Source organism: Myodes glareolus, chromosome 16, assembly GCF_982192425.1.
Source record: "Myodes glareolus chromosome 16, mMyoGla1.1, whole genome shotgun sequence".
Lineage (NCBI taxonomy): Eukaryota > Metazoa > Chordata > Mammalia > Rodentia > Cricetidae > Myodes > Myodes glareolus.
The window spans coordinates 56,393,490-56,416,329 of record NC_142041.1 but is presented as its reverse complement, the minus strand read 5'-3'; the positions used below and the strand labels follow the sequence as shown (position 1 = coordinate 56,416,329).

The following is a 22,840-nucleotide window of genomic DNA, read 5'->3' as shown; positions in this document are numbered from 1 at the left end:
CTTCATGCCCATATGTGTGAGGTTTTATTTTTTTTTCTTCTCTGTAAGTTTTAATGTGTTTTCACAATCACATGTCTAATGGGAGTGCTCCAATTTATAACAGCTTGTAGAAATCCAGGCTCAATTTGCAAGCATTGTTCATAAGCTCAGCCATGAGATGGGAGTTGTGCTGTTTCCTAAGAAGTATTGTCTTACAGCCGTGAACTGCTCAGGAGCTGAGCATGCCATTTGTCCTCAGTGGCGTCTGGTTCTTGTACCCTGTCACAGTTTTCAGAGACAATTTCTCCAAGTCTTTAGTGATAATATACAGGAAACGTCAATCTTCACACAAAAATTTAATCCTGATGTCCAAGTCATAAAGCGAGCCAGAGCAGAAGAGGAGCAGGGCTGGGGAGAGAAGTCAGCGGAGAGGGAGTAGGGACCAGAGCCAGTTAGGAGCCCAGTGAGATCTCGGAATCGGGGCTGTTCAGTTTCCAGCTTGTTTTCAAGGCTGAAGGTCCAACCTTCCAAACAAGAACGTGAACATCCACGTGCACACACAGTGGCTTGAGTGCATGTGTGTGTATCTAAGAGGTTAGGCACCTAGAATCATTTTCATGTGACACTGGATTTGGATAGTGGCATTTTCTTCGGTAACATGGTCACCAGCCCAACACACAAGCTGGTGAAATGAGCAGAACCAACAAGGACAGGCGAGCCAGTAAGCGAGAGCTGTGTGGGCTCCATTGTTTCCAGGTTTAAAAAAGAAGCCCTGGTTGTCCCTTGCTGCTTCTGAGAGATCCGGTCTGGACACTGTTGGCGCAGGTTAGTGTGACTAACTGGTACTCAGGATTTCGAGAAAAATCACTGCATGGTACAACAGAATAACAAACTGCCCAGGGGAAGGTCGCTTAAAAGTAAACAAAGTATGGAAGTTACTACGGGAATCAGAGAAACTGTTTAGAAGTTGAAACGTTGCGATTTCCTGAGGCTCAAGCTTTCCAGAACAGTCCTGTGAAGTGATGAGGTACAGACACAAAAGTCAGGACTTGGGGGAAGAGTTCATTTGTATGCCTAGGGTCTGCACTGTATCCACGTGTAGCTGAGTAAACCCAACTGAACACGGGCTGCTGAGTTTGGGTTTGCAAGGTCTCTTCTGGCATGTTTTCATTATAACCTAAGACACGTGTTGGTGAGAAATATGGCTGTTCATTTTGATTTTGAAGACAGGAAAATACACTGCACAGAATGACGGCTCTTGTTTTTGCTTATCCTTAGGCTATAGGTAACAGATACTCATCCAAGTTATGATGAAGTAACTGTCGTCCATTGTTTAATCGGTAGGTCTATGTCATTATATTTAAAAAGTAAGAGTTAGGAGATTGGAAATACACTTACGTATTCTCTCATTTGGGCCTATTTCCAGGGTAAATTCCAACAGCAAACAGATGTACCTTTTTCTGACCCACAGCACTAGTTTAAGGACTTCAGGTAACTCCTGAGCAAATCACTTGGGCTGTTCCTAAAGGTTACTAACCTTTATCCAAATATTAATAGCAGACATGCCATTCATCTTTGTAAACACAGAATCAGTCTTATTTTAGAAGACAAATCTGAAATTCAGGTCACCTTTTTACCAGATCGGCGTGTTTAAACTTTGGATCTCAGAAATCAGATTATTAAAAAATAAAATAAAACCCGGAACCCTGTCATTCAGGTCAAATTTGGGAATAAACAGTTAAAAGCGCAGCCTGATAACGAACACCAGTGATTAATTGCTTTTTCAACATGTGGATTATCCTGGCGCCAAAAACCGTGGAACAATTGTCTAACAAATTGGAGAGTCCCTGATGTCAGCGCTCATATTTTCTTTGGATTTCACTAAGCAATTATGCTATACTTCCTAATGACTGAGGGAAATGGTATTGTGCCTTGGGGCACATTTTGATGAACTGCAGTTGTACATTCAAAACCTAAGAGGCAAGTTCATAAAGAAGCAGATTGTCCAGAACAGACGTGTATTTGACCTTGATGTTGGATTTCAGAAGGTGGCAAATGTCTATCCAGAAACTCTGAATGCGTTTGCCATTGGTAGTGCGTCTGTTTATTGAGTAGTTGACATAACATTATCTCCAAGTAAATGTTTGATTTCTGACTCACTTTTGCCCTTGCAACTTGCTTCTTTCCAGCTCCTCCTCAGTTTCTTGTGTTAAATGTGTCCTTTAAACAGACGCTGTCTTTACTTTGTTACTTCACCCTTATGAAATTCATCTATCATATTGCATGACTTTTCAGCACAGTTGAGGTAATTAGGTTTCTGGACTTACAGCAACATAAAATTGACTGGATAATAAATCGCTTTATGAGTTTCTGTGTGAGGACAGAGTAGCTAATGTAACTACAACCGTCCGAAATACTCTGTAGTCTCAGGGTAGTTAACGTCATATGCAAATAATGTTGGAACTACAGTGAACACTACTTGTTCAAAAATATTTACTTTTATTTTATGTGTATGAGTGTTTACCAGCATATGTGTATTGTGTCGTGTGTGTGTCAGGTGCCTACAGAGGCCAGAAGATGGCATTAGATCCCATGAACCCAGAGTTACAGTTTTGATTCACCATGTAAGCACAGGGAACCGAACCCATGCTCCCTGCAAGAGTAGCGAGTATGCTTGATTTCTGAGCCATCGCTTCAGCCCCACTAAGCACCACTTTTAAGGGAGCTATTTTTAAGCTAAACCATTTCAAGGTAAGCCAAGTACAGTAGTGTGTGCCTACAATCCCAACACTTGGGAGACAAAGGCAGGAGGATTAGCATCTAGAACTAGCATTAACTACAAAGTGAATGAGACACCCCCCCCAAGGGGGATACAGCAACAACAGAAGGGCATGGGATGTGGCCCAGTTGGTAGGGTGCACACAGAGCTACGGACTGCATACCAACACCATATAATCTGGATGTGGCCATATATACCTGCAATCCCAACAAAAGGATAGAAGTTCAAGGTCATCCTTAACTACGTGACGAGTTTGTAGCTAGCCTGGGGTACGTGAAACCCCGTATTTAAAAAAAATTAGACACCACAGAGCTTAAAACTAAGAACTATTGACATGGAAATTCATGTGAACATTAACACTTCCAGTTGTCTCACACACACACACACACGAACGCGCACACACACGCACACACACGCACACACACACACTCACACACACGCACGCACACTGGTTTGTTTACTAGTCCCACACACAAGGGATCCTTACTGGCTCACACACACATATACAGGATCCCTACTGGTTTTCCCCATACTCATAGGATCCCTATGGCTGGCACACATGCACACACGCGCGCGCGCGCACACACACACACACACACACACACACACACACAGGTTTGTTTACTGGTCCACTGTCTCCCAGAAGAGAACATGAGCTCCCTGAAGGAAAGGGTTAACCTAACTACTCTTGTTCCCTCTGCCCTGGAACAACACTCAGAGAGCAGACGCTTGATGAATATTTGTTCAGTAAAAAACCAAATTCACTAGACATTTTCAATTTGCTTTAAAGAAACATCAAAAGTATAAAATGATTTTAGAATGAAATTCAATATATTTCTTCCTTTTGCAGAAAAATGATGTGTGTCACACTGCAAATCACGATCAAATGATGTCGTCTCCCAAAGCTTCATAGGAATGAAAATACTTTTAATGAAAGATTACTATCAAACATACTTTAATATAGATTTTAATATTACTATTATAAAAGACTTCACGCTAGTAATCACACCAGTGATTTTCGAAATCAAGCTTGACAGAATGTAACTCTTTTCAAGAACACAGACAAAAAGAAAAAAAAAAACCGGAAATGCGGCAATACAATAGCAGTGTACAGATACATATTCTCACTTCAACATATTCTCTGTTTGGGAGAGATGAGGATAAAGCACATTACATTGCTGAGTTTCAGGCTTAGCGTCCATCCATCACCAAATAATTAAACTTTTGCTGAACTTATTATCGGCTTGAGAAACTCCAGCAGTTCTTCACATCTACTGGAAGGCAGAGAGCTTCTCCATTTCTGAGGCAAAAGACTTTCTGGTTTTTGTTCTTAAAATACAAACAAAAGTCTGTTTTGGATACTCAGCCTAAAGTTACTCTTAATTTAAAAACCTAAACCTCTGCAATTATAAAACCCTTTTTTTGTTTTTTTGTTTTTTGACAGGGCTTCTCTATGTAACAGCTCTAAGCTGTACTGGCACTCGCTCTGTAGATCAGGCTGGCCTTGAACTCACAAAGATCCACCTGTCTCTGCCTCCCAGTACTGAGAATATAGGCGTGTGCCACCATTGCCCGGCATAAATCCCTTTTCTTTTGTTAAGTCTTTCCTATACAACCCACAAATGAATCTTTTATTGGCAAGCCTGATTTTGAGGTGAGGTCCTTTATTATAGCCACATCTCATGCTATTAGATAAACGTGTTTATGATAGCTTGTTCTCTAGTGAAGGATAGGAGGGAACCAGCCTAAAAAATAATTTAGTATAGTCAGCATAAAAACCACTCAGGGAAAAAAAAAATGAACTCAAATTAACAAAACTTTAAAATAAAAACAAAAGCAGAACATGTCTAGATGGTGGTGGCGCACGCCTTTAATCCCAGCACTCTGGAGGCAGAGGAAGGTGGATCTCTGTGAGTTTGAGATCAGAATGAGGTGGATCAGAGTTTGATCACTCTGAGTTTTAGGACAGCCAAGGCTATAGAGAGAAACCATGTCTCAGAAAAAAAACAGAAAGAACAAACAAAGGAAAAGCAGAACACGACAAAGCCATTCTGAGGAAAATCGGATGGAATTTGGTAACTGCATCTGGTGGGGGAGTTAGCGTGTGAACATGTTGGAAAGCCGTCAGGCTTTGCGTGCTGAAGTGGGGTGACCTGTAGGGAAAACAGACTTGAAGAAGCATGACACATTTGTGTGGGAAGCTGGAGCATCAATGCCTCTATGGCCTGCATGCCCAAGTGGGTTGAGAGTTTAGAAGTCAACTGGATGCATAGGTCTGAAGCACAGCAGAAATACTGTGCATTGGTATGTATAGTGACCTATGCATCCACTGTTTATAGGTATGTGATATAATAATGGCATTGATTGTAAATCGGTTACAAAGTCAAGTTAAGTACGAGCTGTTACCAGGGCCATGGTTCCTTTAGAAGGTACCTGCTCCTCTGTAGAGGCTCTCAAATACATGATCATCTCTGGGTTACAGAAATCAAAAATGGAAACTGTATCCTCTGGCCTGGAGAGATGGCTCAGAGGTTAAGAGCACTGACTGCTCTTCCAGAGGTCCTGAGTTCAATTCCCAGCAACCACATGGTGGCTCACAACCATTTGTAATGAGATCTGGTGCCCTCTTCTGGCCTTCAGCATACATGCAGGTAAAACACTGTATACATTATTAATAAATACATCTTTAAAAGAAACTATCATCCATAACCAGTAGGAACTTTGTAGCTTCCAGCTTCTATGGAAAATCTTTTGTTCCAAGTAAGCTACCCCCTACTGTAGTCAGTTGCCGTTCTAAACAGGCATTTGCAACTTCCTTTGAAAGGGAAGTCAAGATCCAACTCCCTGATAACACTCTCTCTCCCTAAGAGGATTTTCCATTATTTCCAGATCACCCCAAAACCCAACACACTTTTTCCTGTAAAGATTTCATAAACTAGAAATCTTTGTCCCTGACTTCAGGCTCTCTCACAAGATTATAACCAAGAGTTTGCCAGAGGTGAGGTTCATCTGGGAAAGGATTAGCTCTGTAGCTCAAACAGGGGTTTTATTGACTTTTTCTCCTTGGACCAAAAGTCTCAAGTTTTCACTAGTTACCATACCAGTTGGAGTCTTTCTTCGGGTCCTTCTTTGTAGCAGGAGGACCTGCTTTGTTGGGGTTTCTGTCCTGCCCAGTTCCCACAGCCGTTTAGGTCCCAAAGAAAATCACACAAAGAGTCTGCATTAATTATAAATTGATTGGCCCATTAGCTCGTGCTTCATATTAGCTCTTACAACTTATATTAACCCATTATTGTTATTTATGTTAGCCACATGGCTCGGTGCATTTTTCGGCAAGGAAAGTCACATCCTGCTTCTTGGTGGTCTGGGCAGGATTGCGGTAAGAGCTTCCTTCTTCCCAGAATACTCCTGTTCTCATTTCCCTGCCTCTACTTCCTGTCTGGCTACTGGCCAATCAGCATTTATTTAAAAACGTAATTGACAGAATACAGAATTGTCCCCACCACTTCTTTGTCAAGTGGCTTCCCTAAACTATAGCCAGCTTTATCAAAGACGGAAACTCACACACGCTATGGGGATTCAGCCAGCAAAACATTAGCCACCGTCTTTTCTGGCCTGATCATGGAAATGATGTGCACACGTTTTCTCTACTGTTGGCTAGGTCAAGTCACTAGGTCCGGCGCCCACGCCACTGTGGGGATCACTCAGGGGCTTGGATACCAAGAAGTGTGACATTTGGGCTATCGTCAGATCACTAATATCCCTGCATCTTACAAAACAAACGAGAAGGAAGTGGCAGCCTGACAAACATGCATCTTTCTATGCGGGGTTATGTGCTAACAACGGATCTTTCTGGGCCTTTTAATTTCTCCGTTTCTCAGTGAAGGAGACTTAATCACCAACGTCAGCTTGGTGCTTCCCACAGTTCCCCACAGTTCTGTGCGGTATGAACTCAGGAAACGCTGATAGACAAAGAGAACAGCATGCAGGAGATAAAACCTGCTTCTGGCGAGAGGGCCTTGGAAACTCCAGCTGAGGCGTTTAGAAGTGCGATTTTAGCACCGTGCTTCCAAAGTGATTCTTGAGACTTACTTCTTTTAGCAAATGTAAGTTCCCCAGCATCTGTCAAGTGTAAAGCTTACAGTATTTTGTGCTTGACTCACACATGTGATACGGAAGAGAAGAATTTCTCATAGCCTGCCAAATTCCTGCCTCACTGGAAAATACACAGACATTGTTTCACACTGCGCCCCCGGGCAGGAGTTAAAGCTCACATCTTAACAAGAGAATATGTTCTCTTAAGCTAACTAATTGCATTAAAAAATAATTAGTGGGTTTGGAGAGGTGACCAGGTTGGGAAAGTGCCTGCTGTACAAACAGGAGGCCCTGGGTTCAGATCCCAGCACCTATGGAAAAAGCTGGGTGCTGTAGTGCATGTCTCTAACCTCAGGGACAACGGATTCTTGTTTATCGACTCCCCAGCCTAAACCAGTGGACAAGCTCCAGATTCACCAGGAGGAACTGTGGAAATAAGATGTAGTCAGGCAGTGGTGATGTACAACTTCAATTCCAGAACTCTAGAGGCAGAGGCAGGTGGATCTCTATGAGTTTGAGGTCAGCCTGGTCTACAGAGCTAGTTTCAGGACAGCCAGGGCTACACATAGAAACCCTGTTTCAATAAAAATAATAGTAATAATAACCATAATCATAATAGTAAGGTGATGTAGAGGGCTGTAGAGATGGCTCAGCAGTTTAGAACACTTCCTGCTCTTCTAGAGATCTGAGTGCCAATTCCTACAGACAGCTGTTTACAACTGCTTGTAACTCCTGCTCAAAGGAATCGGATGCCCCCTTCTGGCTTCTTAAGGTACAGACACACACACACACACACACACACACATGTGCATGCACACACATACACACACGCATACATGCACACACACACACGTTAAATAGTTTTTTAAGGATTTAAAACGATAGAAGACACCTAGTGTTGATCTCTGCTGTCCACACTCACACACATATGCTTGTACACCCACATGTTTGTACACGCATGCATACCCATATAAACACATACATACTCAAACACCCCCACACTCATATTAATTAGTAATTCAATTATTTTAAGCATACATAATCACAAAGTGATTTTCAACCTCATAAAGAGGATCCCAAAATGAAATTTCAAAATATAACTTTATCATTTTTTCATAAGCCTGGCTACTAAAAATAGAGGAAAACCCTCGTCATAATCTTGCCACCAAAAAGTGGCCACTGTTAAGTAAGTCCATGTCTATATCTCCATACCATATTGCACATTTACAGGTGTGTGTAGCCAGGTGTGGTGGCCCGAACAGTTCCAACTACCCAGGACTCAGAGGAGGACCCTGTGAGCCCGTGAGGTTTGAGAACAGTCTGGGCTGCATAGTGAGAAACGATCTCAAAAATAAAACCTACGTCAAAGTGCACATAGCTTTACCACAAATGAGAGCATATTCCTTTTGGGGATTTATGAAAATGTTTGAAAACCAAGACTTGCTGAGCAAGTGAGTCTTGATGACTTACTAAACTCAATGAATAGCTAAGCAAGGTCTCTCTCGGGGCTAACAGGGGTCTCAATGCTACATACAGAGCAACAAGCCAGCCCGTATCCCTTGTTAAGGCTGTTGTCCCCAACGGAAGGATCCATAACCATATAAGATGGGTATCTGATGTGTGACCTGGTGTTTTAGTTATTCCTTTACCTCTTGTCCTTCCTTAGCCTTTTTCCTGTGTGCCAACCCTCATACAGGAACTTCCTCCCGTGTGACTGAACATCAGGCTTTGGAGACGGAATCTTTACTCCCTTCCTGTTTACTGCTGACACATCGACACCAGCTCTTCTTTGCTGTCTCCCTTTCCTCTACCCTCACCACCACTGGTTTCGGTTATGTTTTATATGGGGTATTTTATTAAGACATATCTCACCTCACCCTTAGGGTAAGAACCAAACATTACCAGTCCCCTCACATCCCTTGTCATCTCCTTCTCCAGGGTTATACCTTTCTCCCAACATGGAGATTATCTTCAGCTTCTGCCCCACGCCTTTCCCTAAATGACCTCTATTAAATGCCCCAGTGGGTAGAGGCACTTGCCACCGAGCCTTTCAGCCTGAGTTTGATCCCACTAACAAACATGGTAGGAAGAAAGAACCAACTCCCTCCAGTTGCCCTCTGACCTCCATGTGCATACATACATAGCCACAAAATAAGTGAGTGCGGACACATTGTCGAAAGTGTCTCCCAAGTCCATGTATTTCCACGTATCTCCAACTGAACTGCGCCAAGACTGCCTAAACAAATGGACTTATAAACACACAGCCCTATGGTGAGTGGAGTTAAGGCTCCTCTGCCCCATTCACCTCTTCCTAGGCGGCTCTGGGGCTAAGAGTCATAAGATATGATAGAAGGAGAACTGGCCTTGAAGTCAGACGTGTGCCTTCTACACTTAACACAGGCTTCTTACAACTCTTTCTAGAACAGGAGATTTCTTATCTGCAAACCTGATGAACTGTCCTATGGGCTTTGAGCTTCCTGCTCAAAAAACAAACAAACAAACAAACAAACAAACAAAAATAACGGCCCCAACAACCTTCCTTCCCTCCAGCCCCTCCAGCCAGGTCCACAGCTAGCACTGGCCGTCTCCCAGTGTGCACTGTTCTTTATACCCAGTCTTCTTAGCCCAGCCCACCGCCAGTGAATCCTTTCCACTGTGAATGGTGGTTCCTGTGTTGTCTTCCTTTTCATGGTTTTTCCAGACAAGGTTCTCGGTGTAACAGCCTTAGCTGTCCTGGAACTCGCTCTGTAGACCAGGCTGGCTTCGAACTCACAGAGACCGCCTGCCTCTACCTCCTGAGTGCTGGGATTAAAGGTGTGCGCCACCACTGCCCGACTGTCTTTCATTTATGTTATTCATCTTAGAAACATTTATCTATCAAGTAGGCACTAGTATACACAACACGTTCATACCCATTGACAGTGGTGAGGTAAAAGAATGCTTGTCCTTAGTTTATTTCCTTTTTTTTTTTTTGAGACATACGTAACACAGGCAGATTCTTGTTACACTAAAGAACTTCATACTAGTTGTTGGAGGAAATAGAAACTAACAAGAGAGGGGTTTTCTGAAAGGACGTGCTGATCTAAACTGAGATAAGGGGGAATAAGAGTGTAAGAGGGAAGAAAACATGTGCTAGTTCCAAGGGCTGGAAAATGAATTATTTTATTTTTTTGAGACAAGGTCTCTATATAACCATGGCTAGCTAGGAGGAACTCTCCATGTAGACCAAGCTGGCCTGGAATTCAGAGATACACTTGCCTCTGCCTCTCAAGTGCTAGAATCAAAGGCATGCACTACAAGCCAATCCAAGGGGATTTTTTTTTTTTTTAAGAACTTCCAGAGATCCGCCTGCCTCTGGCTCCGGAGTGCTGCAGTTAAAGGCGAGCGCCACCACCACCTGGCCTGAGACAGGGTTTCTTTGTGTATCCCTGGCTGTTCTGGAGCTAGCTCCGTAGACCAGGCTGGGCTCGAACTCACAAACAAAGCATACCCGAGAATCCTGACCTGAGGACCGCAAGCGGCAAGCCGTGAGGAGAGTCGTGATAAATGGCCTTGACCCTATTACATGATAAATGATAATAACCCTAAGTTTAGGTTTTATCCTAGAAAGGTGGAGTACCGGCTTCAGGCACTTCCTTTTGGGGTCTGTTCTGGGGCAGGTGTGGTTACTGGGCACTGAAATAATCAAAGATGGTGGAGATGCAATCTTGTTCCGTTCAAACTAACTGGCCTTGTCTTGGGATCACTAGTGCGCAATATCAGCTCTTCTGTCCCGCGTCACAAAGAGCCAGACCCGTGCTGGCCACCGGGCGGGCGCTGCACGCTTCCGGACGTCGCGAGACTTCCTCTGCAAGGGGGGCGTTTCGGAGCACTGGTCTCCTGGCAACCGTCCGCTGGCCTTGCCGGAGACTGGCACAAGGACACTGACCAAACCAGTTACAGACCGGACTGGACCCTGAACCCGGGAGCGGTGAGATGTCCAGGGAAACCCTAGCCAGGGGCGTTTCTGAACTCAGACTTCAATACTGATTAAATGCAGGTTCCTGAGGCCTGTCCCTAAACACCCAGAACCCCAGACAGAGTCTGGAAGGCTAGTTTGGACCAGCAGGCAAGGCTGGAAGCGGTCTAGACGCCCCAGGCAGGGTGTAGAGGAGGTGAGGGAGCATGATCCAGGCTTTGGAAACTTTTGAGGGCTGAAGCCCGCTATTTAGAGCATCTGAAAGCCACTGAGCACAGCGATTCCTTAAAGGGAATGTAGGTAGAAACCAACTCCAAAACTGTCCGTTTTACCCAGCCTACAGGAGCCTGGGGGATGAAAGCCAGCTGAGGAGCCATCAAGATGGGATCCCAGAGGGCCCTGAAGCAGCTCTAAGCAATTCCCTCTGGCTCCTGCGAGGATGTGTCCTAGCAATGGAGCTGAAATAATAAATAGTTAGCCAGTGGGGGTATTATGGGAAACGATGTGTTTTCAGAGAAAATCAAGGACACCCCACAATTGTTTTTATTATTATGTTCTAAGATGTATACAAATTCAACTGCTGATGTAGTTTAAGCCCCTGGAACTTATTTCTCTAAAATAATGAAACTACAAGTACCAGTAAAGTTGGAGTTGGTGCTGTCTTAATAAAAGGAATGGTGATGTTTTTGACAAAACAGTTTTCATGATCTGCTACCATGCATGCAGCCTATGATTTGTATTTTATGTTGTGGGCTGATGAATCTCTCCCTTTCCATGTTTGAGCCTCTGGAATGTTTTCCTAGAGCTTTTTGATTACACTCATTGGCCTTCTCCTGATTTAAAAATATTTTAAATATTTGCGTCTTCTTTTCCAAACAGTCTTCTGTAGCCCAGGCTATCCTAACACTCACTCAGCCAAAACTGCCCTTGAATTTCCTTCTTTACCTCCTAAATTCGGGGATTATGAGTGTGTGCCACCAGCTCTGCCGCCGCTTTTCAAATCTATTCAATTTTCAGAAGCAGCAACTTTTAGACACAGAATTCTCCTGTGGGTAAAGAATTAAGAATGTGCCATTCTGGAATAGACTGCTCTGGCGCACTGACTTGAAAATCAGGGCAGGTACAAGATTAATGACTGCCTGCCCGCCCCACCCCGCCCTCCTGCCTGTCTGCCCCGCCCCGCCCCACCACGCCCCGCCCCGCCCGCCTGCCTGTCTGCCTCGCCCCTCGCCCCTCCCACCTGCCTTTCCATCTGTCCACCCAGCTGCCTGCCAGCCTACCTGCTTGCTTCCCTTATGAAAAGCCTCTTTCCCATTCAAGAAGGAAAAGAATCATTTTATTATCAGGGATAGGGCAATCTATTAAAAGGAAACAACACCCTTATCCTCACTTTTAGGCAACTCCTTCAGCCCAAACCCTGTTCCCTTCACCGTTTCACAACCTGCTAGCCCTTTTTCAGGCCAGCAGGCCAGGACCCTGAGCCTCGCTTATGAAGACTCACGGCTCATTAAAAATTCAGTGCAGTTCCTAATACAATCCTGAAAGGGTCTTTTTATGGAACATGAGAATGTCAAATATTTATATATGAGAGTCAATGACCAAGAATAGTCAAAGTGAAGAGATGTTATTGGTTTGAACTTAGAAAACAGTGTTGCCGTGCCAACAGAGGCATAAATGAAGGGAAGAGAAAATACTTTTGCACAGTGTATTAGGTAGCTAATTCCCACTAGGAAAAATATACATTCAAGTCTCTCTCACCTCATATGTGCTGAGCAATTCCGGATAAAAGAACAAAATTTGTCTACCAAAATGTGAATAAATTTAAAAGAAAATATTAGATTGCTGTTTTAAATTTGGGATAGGGAAGGAATTGCTTCCCTACCTTTTTGGTTTTTAAGCCAAAAAGAAAATAATACATTTGACTGCTTTTAGAAAAAAAAAATGCTATGCCAGTTGGTGCTGGCTCATGCCTTTATTCCCAGCACTCAGGAGGCAGAGGCAGATGGGTCTCTGTGAGTTCGAGGCCAGCCTGGTCTACAGAGAGTTCCAGGACAGTCAGGGCTTTACAGAGAAACCCTGCTGTGAAAGGAAGCCTGCATGGTTCTGACATAGGCTCTCTGTGGTATATGTTATGGTTGTATTCCTTGGTCTTGTGGAACTCCCAACAGTGGGAGTAGAGCCTATCTCTGACTCTTTTGCCTGCTTTTGGGATCCTTTCTCTACCACTGGGTCACCTCATCCAGCCTTAGCAAGAGAGGCGGTGCCTAGTCTTACTGGAAAAAAATTTTTTTCAAACGTATACATCATTCTGTATGCCTGCAGTCTGGAAGAGGGCACAAGATCTCATTTTTGATGGTTGTGAGCCACCATGTGGTTGCTGGGAATTGAACTCAGGACCTTTGGAATAGCAGCCAGTGCTCTTAACCTCTGAGCCATCTCTCCAGCCCATCTTACTGGAAATTGATAGGCCATGTCTGGTTGATGTCCCTAGGAGGCTTGCCCCATTCTGAAGAGTAATGGAGGAATGGATGGGGAAGGAGGAGGAGAGGAAGGAGGGGAAACTAGGGTCAGAATGTAATATATGAGAGAATACATTTAAATTGTTTTAAAAAGCTGTGCATTTTTAGGAGACTTAAAAAAAAAGTGAAACAAGGAAGCAAAGATAACCCAAGGTCTGGGGAAAGATATAACAAATTCCATCAGTGACAGAAGAGTTATTATCCAATAGGAATGTGCATGCATTCTGAAACGTGCCTATCAAATCACAACCCTGCTGTGCAGTCCTTTAACTATGTAAACATGTGTTGCACTTGCTTATGCTGCAGGATACTACGTTAGCTGTGTAAAGGTGTGTGACATTGTTTATGCTGCATTTGTGTAACGATGTAAGGTTGTGTGTTTGATTATGGAAAGATGTGCTGTATCTGTTTCACCTTGCCTGCCTAAAGCACCTGGTCGGTCTAACGAAAAGCTGAACAGCCAATAGCTAGACATGAGGAGAGATGCACAGGATTGGCAGGTTGAGAAAATAAATAGGAGGAGAAACCTAGGCTTGGGAGAGAAGGGAAGAATGAGAGGAAGAAGGAGGAGGAGGAGAAGAGAATGAGGAAGAGAGAGAGGGACATCCCCGGGGCAAGAAGTAATGCAGTATCCAGAAAGACAGACACAAGAAGCAGTGAAAGGAAGATATGCAGAAAAATGGAAAAGCAAAAAGCAAAAGGTAGATAAAGAGAAACAGGTTAATTTAAATCAAAAAGAGCTAGCCAGAAATGAGCCTAAGCTAGGACAAACATTCATAACTAATATGAAGTCTGCCTCTGTGTCATGATTTGGGTACACAACCCAGTAGGAAAAATGAGATATGGAAATAGTAATTAGCAGAAGAGTGTCCGGTTAAAATCCAAGTCAAAAACAGTTTCTATCAGAGCTACAGCTGTACCTATGGGGACACTGCCACCAGTCCCCTGTGTCAAAGCCCCACTGAAGACCAGTTTGGGAGCATACAGTGACATCAAAATGTGCAGTCCAGGCATAGTTGCTCCTAGATTAAACCTTGTGCTAAAGACAAAATAGACGAGAAATGTAAAAGCAGCACTGCAAAAGCAAAATACAGAAAGACCCAGAGTCGTGCTCAGGAAAAACAAACTACAGCAGTACAGTACTCTGGAGCTGGGTGGGGTAAACCAGATGGCTCTCCAGAGCAAACAGTTAAACTACAGCAGTACAGTACTCTGGAGCTGGGTGGGGTAAACCAGATGACTCTCCAGAGCAAACAGTTAAGCAGGAGAAGAAGGAACACTGACGCCGATGGCATGCACAACTGCGTGTGTGCTGGGGAACCTGTGCTTTTTAGGCGCATGGACATTTGAAACAAAACCAGTGCATAAACAGCAGTGTCCAAGTTTGAAGAGAACGGAGGGGAGAAAAGTAGAAGTGTTTGTGGTTTGTTGATTTATTTCAGTACTGGGATGAATCCAGGACCTTGTGAATGTTAGACACCACTGAGCTACAACACACACAACACACATACACACACATACACATACACATACGTCGCACATATACATATACATACACATACGTCGCACATATACATATACATACATATACACACATACATCGCACATATACATATACATATATACACATACACACATACATACACAAACACCTGCATTTGTTTTCTTTCTGTTTTTGTTGTCATTGTTTTGTTTTGTTTTGTTTTTTTTGAAGCAGGGTCTCTTCTATTCCAGACTGGCCTAAAATTCCTATGTAGCTGTGGCTGGCCTTGAACTCCCGATTTCTCCCGCATCCACCTCACAAATACTATGTTCAAGAATCATCATTTTAAACTTAAATTTATTTTTAGTGTTTTATATTTTAAGCGTATGTATGGGTCCTGCGGGTCTTATATAAAGTAATATTCTATTGAAAGCATGCCCTCACTTCTTCACCTGTTTGGTCTCAAACACAAGAACTCAAGCAGTCTTCCTGCTTCAGCCTCCTCAGCTGCTAGAATACAGGTAGTATCACCAGTGAAAGTCACTTATTTCATAAAATTTTTTAGTATCGTGTATTCTACATAATAATGATTCATTATATTTTCATAAATGCACATAAGATAGTTTGATCATATTCCCCTCCACCTTGTTACCCGCTCTTATCTCCCCCGTCTGCTTTGCCCCTCTCTTTTCCCAGCTAGTCCCTCTTCTGCTTTCTTGCCCTTTTTTGCCTGTTCTCGATGTGCTTCATTCCAGTTGATTACAGGGGTGTAAGTGAGGGGTTATTTACAGGAGTGTGGGCACCTTAGCAGGGGCTACACCATGAAAAACAAGTCTCTCCCTCCTCCGGTCACGGGAACTGCCTGTAGATCCTCAAGGAGAGGTGGAACCTCGTGAGCCCCGCCCTCCAGCAACTGTTCACTGCCTGTGCACCCTCAAGGGAGGTGGAGCCCTGGTGAGACACCCAGGCACCTGGTCATGTATGTGTGCGTGTACACACGCGCGTGCCCGCCCGCAGGCCATGCACTCACACACGCACCACACAGGTTTGACTTTTTTTTTTATAACGTATTTTTGTGGTGCAAGGGATCAAATGTAGGTCCTCGTGACTGCACCTTGCCTTAAATTTATTATACAAAATGTTTGAAGATTGCTTTGCCAGCGAGCAGTGAAGCTAATATTTGAACTCAACAATCTGCAGTGGAAAACGCTGCTTTTTTCTTGCCGTTTTTCTGGCATGACATACAATATCTAGACCTGGCCCATGGCAAGTGTTTTGTATCATTCTGTGTGTAACTTGGGGTATGCACAGCATCGGTTCTGATTTGGAGATGCTGTGCCAGTTCCTACGAGGAGTGAGACACTGGCTCGAGCCTCAGCTGGCACTTTGGAAAGCCTGGACTAGCTCTCTGGGGCTTAATTTCTCCACCTCCGAAATAAGAGCACTGGGCAGTTTTCCTGGAGGTCCTTTCTTAATCAGAGAGGATAAATAAACGTTTGAAAAGATGTTCCCCTCAGGGCACGGATGTAGCTTGATGTTAAAGTGATTGCCTAGCGTGCAGTGACCCCCAGGGTTCTTTCCCAGCACTGGGGAAAAAGTGGAGCGGGAGGAGGAGAGGGAGGTACACACAAGCGTTCATTACTGCCCCTGGGGAGGAAAGTATCTACAAATGGAATGAAGGTACGGTGCTTTAAGCCTTTAATCCCAGAACTGGAGGCTAAGCAGAAAGATCCCAAACTGGAGACTAGCCTGGGCGTGAGACCCTCTAAAAATTGGACGAGGAGGATGCCACTTTGTGGACAGCAGCAAGTTCCAAGCCAGCCTGGGTTACACGGCTAGATCCTATTCCAGAAAACACACAATAAAGGCAGATAAGTGTTGTGCATTTAACTCGTTTTCGTGTTTGAAATGTTCTGTTGGTTTGTCGGTTTGGGGGGTTTTCTTTGTTTTGGTTTGGTTTGATTTGGTTTTTCAAGATAGGGTTTCTCTGGGTAGCTTTGGAGCCTGTCCTGGAACTTGCTCTGTAGACCAAGCTAGCCTCGAACTCAATGGAAAACTGCCTGCCACTGCCTTCCAAGGCGTGTGCCACCACACCTGGCCTTGGTTTTAAGAGTTTTAATGGAGGTTGTCTGAAAAGGTAGAAAAGACCAGAAGCATGAATGCCAGCAGCCTAGCTTACCAGGCAGCTGTCTGTGAGAAAGTTAGAGTAGCTCACCTCTCCGGGACAGCGCTATCTCACAGTGCTCTCTTGTTCCCTTTCATTTTTAGAAACTTGGAAGTAATACCTAAACCTGCTTCTGGACATGGTGCTAAAACAGAGATCTTGCTGAGAGTTTCGGTTACACAGAAACCATGGTTCGACTGACTCTGGATTTAATTGCCAAAAACAGCAATCTTAAACCCCGAAAAGAAGAAACCCTCGTACAATGCCTGAAGAAAATAACACACATAAATTTTTCAGACAGAAATATAGATTCAATTGTAAGAACTTTAAATTATTTCAATTTTACACAATTAGGAAAATAAACTCTATTGGTTTGAGGGCGTATCCAATATAATAATTCTATTTTGATTGAACTTGTTAACTATATTTTTACTGGGAAGCTTATTACGTTTCTCTTTTAATTTCCTTCTTTGGGTACTCAGCATATTAAGTTTCTGTAAAATATAGCATTGTGTTTGGCAGATATCTGTTAGACATACGTTACTTTTTTCTGGAATTCACTTGTATTTGCACAACAAACAGGATTTGGAAAGCAATTGCTTTCGGACCACTCCAGAGCCTTGGAATACTTTTTAAACTTGAAAATGTTAAGAAATGAGCTAAGCACTTGCATGCTACCCCAGCACTCAGAGGTTGAGCCGGAAGGATTTTAAGTTCAAGACCAACCTGAGCTATTCAGTGAGACCTGTCTTGAGGGGTGGGGGGATTAAGGACACAAATCTTCAACACTGGGGACAGTATACCTCAGTGACAGTATACACTCAGCTTGTCCAAGGCCCTGTGTTCAATGCCCAGTCACCCCTCCTCCCCAATAAACGTTCAAAGGTGAGGTTTTTGCATATAATTTAATTATGTCAATATATGTCATTCTGGGCCAGGTTTCTTAGACGAGGTTTCTCTGTACAGCCCTGGCTGTCCTGGAACTCACTCTGCAGATCAACTTGTCTCTGCTTCCCCAGTGCTGGGAGTAAAGGCACGAGCCACCACAGCTCGGCTTGTTCTGTTCTTTTTTAATGGTTTTTATTTGTATGTGTATTGGTGCTTTGCCTGCATGGATGTCTATGTGAAGGTGTTGGGTCCCCTGGAACTGAAGTTACAGACAGCTGTGAGCTGCCAGGTGGGTCCTCTGGAGGAGCGCCAGTGCCTGAGCCATCTCTCCAGTCTCCATTTTGTTCTCTTTTGGAGACACGGTCTCTCTGTGTGGTCTTGGCTGTCCTGAAACTCATTTGGACACCAGGCTGTCCTTGAACTCACAGAAATCCACCTGCCTTTGTCTCTTCAGTTCTGGATTAAAGGTATTTGGAGACCACGTGGCCCAGCTCCAGCTCCTTGTATAATCACAATAGTGGGTCAGAGTGAACCACTGTTCTCCTGTCCTGACATCTACAAGATAGTACAAAGAAATGAAAGTTTGTTTTACAGAATTCAGATTGATAGCGTCATCATAGTTTGTTTTTTTTATCCTCCACATTAATTTTGGCAGGGTCTTTCTCTTTTGCCCTGGCTGGCTTGGTACTCACCAGGTAGACCCAGGTGGTCTTGAACTTATAGAGATCCACCTACTTCAGCCTCTTTAGAGCAGAATTCAAAGGCGTGTGTCACCATACCTGGCTTTAATCCATTAATCTTGGCTATTGAATGACTTTCAGTTTTAGAACTGTAAGCTGTGACAGCTTACTTCAAATCCAACAGGAAGATTAAGCTCTACGCTGTTTGGACAATAATTCGTCCATTGTTTCAACTTTCAGGAAGGTTTCTCATTGCTGCCAAGGAAAACTGTTTAAGAAATTCTTAAGAAACACGATTTTACTGGGAAAGTTGCAGAATTCTAAAGCCCCAAATCACCTAGTGATCATTACAGTCTTATCTGGAGTGTGCTAAGTGCAGAGAAATGTTACTTTGTAAGAGTCTTAGGGAGATTTGTGGAGTGTCAAAGTATTTCTTAAAACCCAACTTCTAAGCATTCAGAGGGGAAGAACTAGGACCTGTTTTGTTTTCTTCTCAGGACGACCTCTCTCCCTGCAAAAACCTGAGTGTTTTGTATTTATATGATAACCGCATTAGTGCCATCACCAACCTGAACTATTCCACGAATCTGACCCACTTGTACCTGCAGAACAATTGCATTTCCTGCATCGAGAACCTCAGGTCGCTGAAGAGACTGGAGAAGCTGTGAGTGCTTTTATTTGTGAATCCTCCTAACTGCTTTTCCCCTTCTTGCGCAAGTATTTCCAGTGTTGCGTTAGGTCGCAAAGCTAATCTGGATGCAGGCTTAAATCTGTTTCTCAGAAGTTTCATGGGATAGGTCTCACTTTTAATTTTATCCTAGTATATGTAATGTAGTCATATAAAATATAATAATTTGTAACATGATTAATAAAAACCCAGAGACAGAAATGGGAGTTCAACCCGAAAGTCAGAAAAGCAAAATAGCCAGCCACTGACTCTTACCTCTACCTCAGACTGAAATGGTGATCCTGCCTCCAGGAATCTCAGAATAAGACTGTGTGTGAGAGCTGTCTTCTCATGTTTTATATTCCTCTCTAGGGCTGGGATTAAAGGAATGCACTGCCTGGTTTCAATGGCAACTAGTGTGGCTACTGGGATTAAAGGTCTGTGTTGCCACTGCCTAGGTTGTAAGGCTGACCAGTGGGGCTGTTTTACTCTCTGATCTTCAGGCAAGCTTTATTTACTAAAATACAAATATTTCTATTACAAATGAAATATAATTGATGCTTTAATTAAACCTGATAAGATAGGCATAGTGGTTCATGCTTGTAATTCCAGCTCTCAGAAGTCTGGGGCACGAGGATTTCTAGAAATTGAAGACTAGCCTGGGCTACATAATGAAGTCCTGGCTCAAACATCCAAGCAGCTTGGTACACCTTTCCTTTGGTAGGGAGAGCAAATCATCTCATGAGCCTTTGGGAATAAGCATTCTCACGTAAGTTCAGTCGGTCAACAGGGTTTCCATGGAGCTCAAGCAAAGTCTGTGCCCTTCCAAGTCCCCAAGGGGCTTTGATTTCAAAAGGTAAAGGTCATAAACTGGTACAGATTTAAAGATTGCTGATAATTATTACTGGGGAGGTTAGAGAGATCGTTCCGTGCTTAATTGTACACACTGCTCTCACAGAGGTCAGTTCCCAGCACCCACGCTGGCTGCTCACAATTGTATATAACTCCAGCTCCACCGGGCACACACACACAGCAATATGCACATACACACATATACATAAAATCTTTTTTAAAATTATTATTACTGGGCAATGAAGGCTGACAGATCCAAGTTCCCCAGACTGGATAACTAGCACATTTTTCTAGAAGTGGCCTGTGGTCTTCAGGATGGGGAGAGAATAGGGTGATGGGGAAACACTCACCAAATGCAGACTACTAAGTTCCAGTCTTGATATCCAGCAGATCAAGGGAGTGAGGTCCAGAAACTGTTTATAAACCTATAGACTGGGTTGTAAGGGTGGGAGACAGTTCAGTACAGACTATTTTAACCCTCCCACTTAAAAGTTGAAGATGTATATGATATATATGCATGAAATATACTAATGAAACCATTGGTTTGTCCAATTAATCAATGCTATTGAAAATGTAAAAACATAATATATTTTAGACCAAATTAAGTGTAACAATATAATTTGTGATTTAGATGGAACTTTCATAGGTCTGATAGAAAGATAACACTGTGTGAATAATTTTTATCTCTGTGTGTGCATGCATTTTTGTGTGTGAATCCAGGTCTGAGCACATGGAGGTCAGAGAACAACCTCTGGGGTTGGTCCTCACCTCCCACCCTGCTTGAGGCAGGGTCTCCTTATGTTCTGGGCTACCTGAACCATGAGTGTCAGGGGATTCTTTCTGTCTCCATCTCCCATCTCACCCCAGGGGCTCTGGGGTAACAGATGCTCCTAACAAGTCCACATTATGTGGGTTCTGGGGATTCAAACTCAGGCCTTCATGCTTGTGAAGCGAGTGGTTTACCCAGCGGCCATGTCCCCTGTCCTCCTTGTTATATTTTGATTAGCCTTAATGTCCACAGCATTCCCAGAAAACCTCTTTGAAGCCATGTCTGTGTTTTGCAGGTACCTGGGAGGCAATTACATTGCAGTCATAGAAGGTTTAGAAGGATTGGAAGAACTGAGAGAGCTGCATGTTGAAAGCCAGAGGCTTCCCCTGGGAGAAAAGCTTCTGTTTGACCCTAGGACTCTTCGTTCTCTGGCAGTAAGGCCATAAGAAAGTTTGGGCAGGATGCAGTGGGGAATAAGTCAGGGAGGGCATGCTCGGAGTGTGGACGTAGTCGTCCTGTTGATCTGCCCATTGGAAACCTGAGGGTGGTTTGTTTCCTTATGCAATCTCTAGTATGGCGGTACCATAGGTCAGGGCGGCGTGCCTACCTCTTTGACTAAAAGGACCGAAAGAAGGAAGTGAGCAGGTTATGTGAACTGAAGTCCTGATACAGGCCCATAATGTAGGTGCTGCTGACCATGGCTCATGTTTTTAAATTTTAGGGAAAGCTATAAGGAAAAGGGAGTGGGACAATTATTTGGCAAGCTCTGGTTTTTTGAATTTTTGAGATACGACATCAGGCTGGCATCAGCCTCCCAAAGTTTGGGGCTGTGGGTGTGTGCACAAACCCAGGTTTGAGGACCCGACTGTGTTGCTGGCCAGACAGTCACCATGTGTGAGATGAGATGCAAGACTCATTGCTAGTCCTCAACGCCCTCTGGGTCGTGGTCACACTGCCTTCATTTCTGGGCCAGGAGATTTATAAATGGGACACAGTTGTGCAGATTTTATCCGTTTTGATTCACGGGACCCAGAAATGGAAGGAACTTGTTTCTTGTACACCTGAGATGTGATCTTTTCTGTTTGAAAGGAAAGAGGCGACCCAGTTACCATGCTACCTCCTCCCCACTGCCTCTGCAGTTGTCGGCATGCAGCTAGCTGCCTAGCCCCCTGTGCATTGTCAGCATGCAGCTAGCTGCCTAGCCCCCCCTGTGCATTGTCAGCATGCAGCTAGCTGCCTAGCCCCCTGTGCATTGTCAGCATGCAGCTAGCTGCCTAGCCCCCTGTGCGTTGTCAGCATGCAGCTAGCTGCCTAGCCCCCTGTGCATTGTCAGCATGCAGCTAGCTGCCTAGCCCCCTGTGCATTGTCAGCATGCAGCTAGCTGCCTAGCCCCTCTGCAGTTGTTGCCATGCAGCTAGCTGCCTAGCCCCCTGTGCAGTTGTCGGCATGCAGCTAGCTGCCTAGCCACTTTTGCAGCTCCACCTGCCGATTGCTGAGCTATTGCAGGTGCTGCTTTGCTGTTCCTGCCACTTCCTCGCGCTGCCATTTCAGCTCATGATATCACAAATAGGCAAGGCAAGGAAACCTAGTGTGTCTATGGCAGGTGAGGAGCGCAGAAGCCTGCCTCCCAGCTGGCTCAGTAGGTGAGCCGGTTTACAGAACCCCAGAAGGGATGTTTAGACCAATCACAGCACATCTTGATGCAAATGAAGGTGTTTGCACACTTTGCCTATAAATGGAGATTTGGGTTTGTATGCATCTCTGCTTTGCCTGTTTATCATCAGTGGCAGTGGTCCCTCTGCTGGGCCTGGAGGAGACATTGCTTCCTCTCTAGCCTATATGGAAATGGTTGCAGGGTCATCTACAGGTCACAGAGGTTTGTGTCAGCAAATGTCTGGTGTAAACTGTTTGAAACAGTCCCTCACCTTTAGGAGTGGAACAATTAGCAATAATCATTGTGTGGTTTTCTCAAGGTGTCCATGAGTGTGAAAAGCAGTTGATGCTGGC

The 22,840-nt window shown here is 44.1% G+C and overlaps 1 protein-coding gene across 4 annotated transcripts in view; it reads left to right on the top strand.

The window, feature by feature from the left end:
* Positions 1-659: 659 nt before the first annotated feature.
* Ppp1r42 (protein phosphatase 1 regulatory subunit 42) overlaps positions 660-22,840 on the top strand; it is a 50,520-nt gene continuing 28,339 nt past the window's right edge. Inside the window, exons 1-4 of one of the 4 annotated variants that reach the window (XM_048420528.3) lie at positions 660-804; positions 17,082-17,294; positions 19,043-19,209; positions 21,129-21,267. In XM_048420528.3, coding sequence (XP_048276485.3) covers positions 17,166-17,294; positions 19,043-19,209; positions 21,129-21,267 — 435 coding nt within the window. In that variant the 5' untranslated portion in view covers positions 660-804; positions 17,082-17,165. Of the gene's footprint in view, positions 805-10,671; positions 10,824-10,847; positions 11,008-11,911; positions 11,932-17,081; positions 17,295-19,042; positions 19,210-21,128; positions 21,268-22,840 lie in introns of those variants that run through there. The other 3 variants (XM_048420525.3, XM_048420526.3, XM_085677312.2) reach the window with 3 other exon arrangements.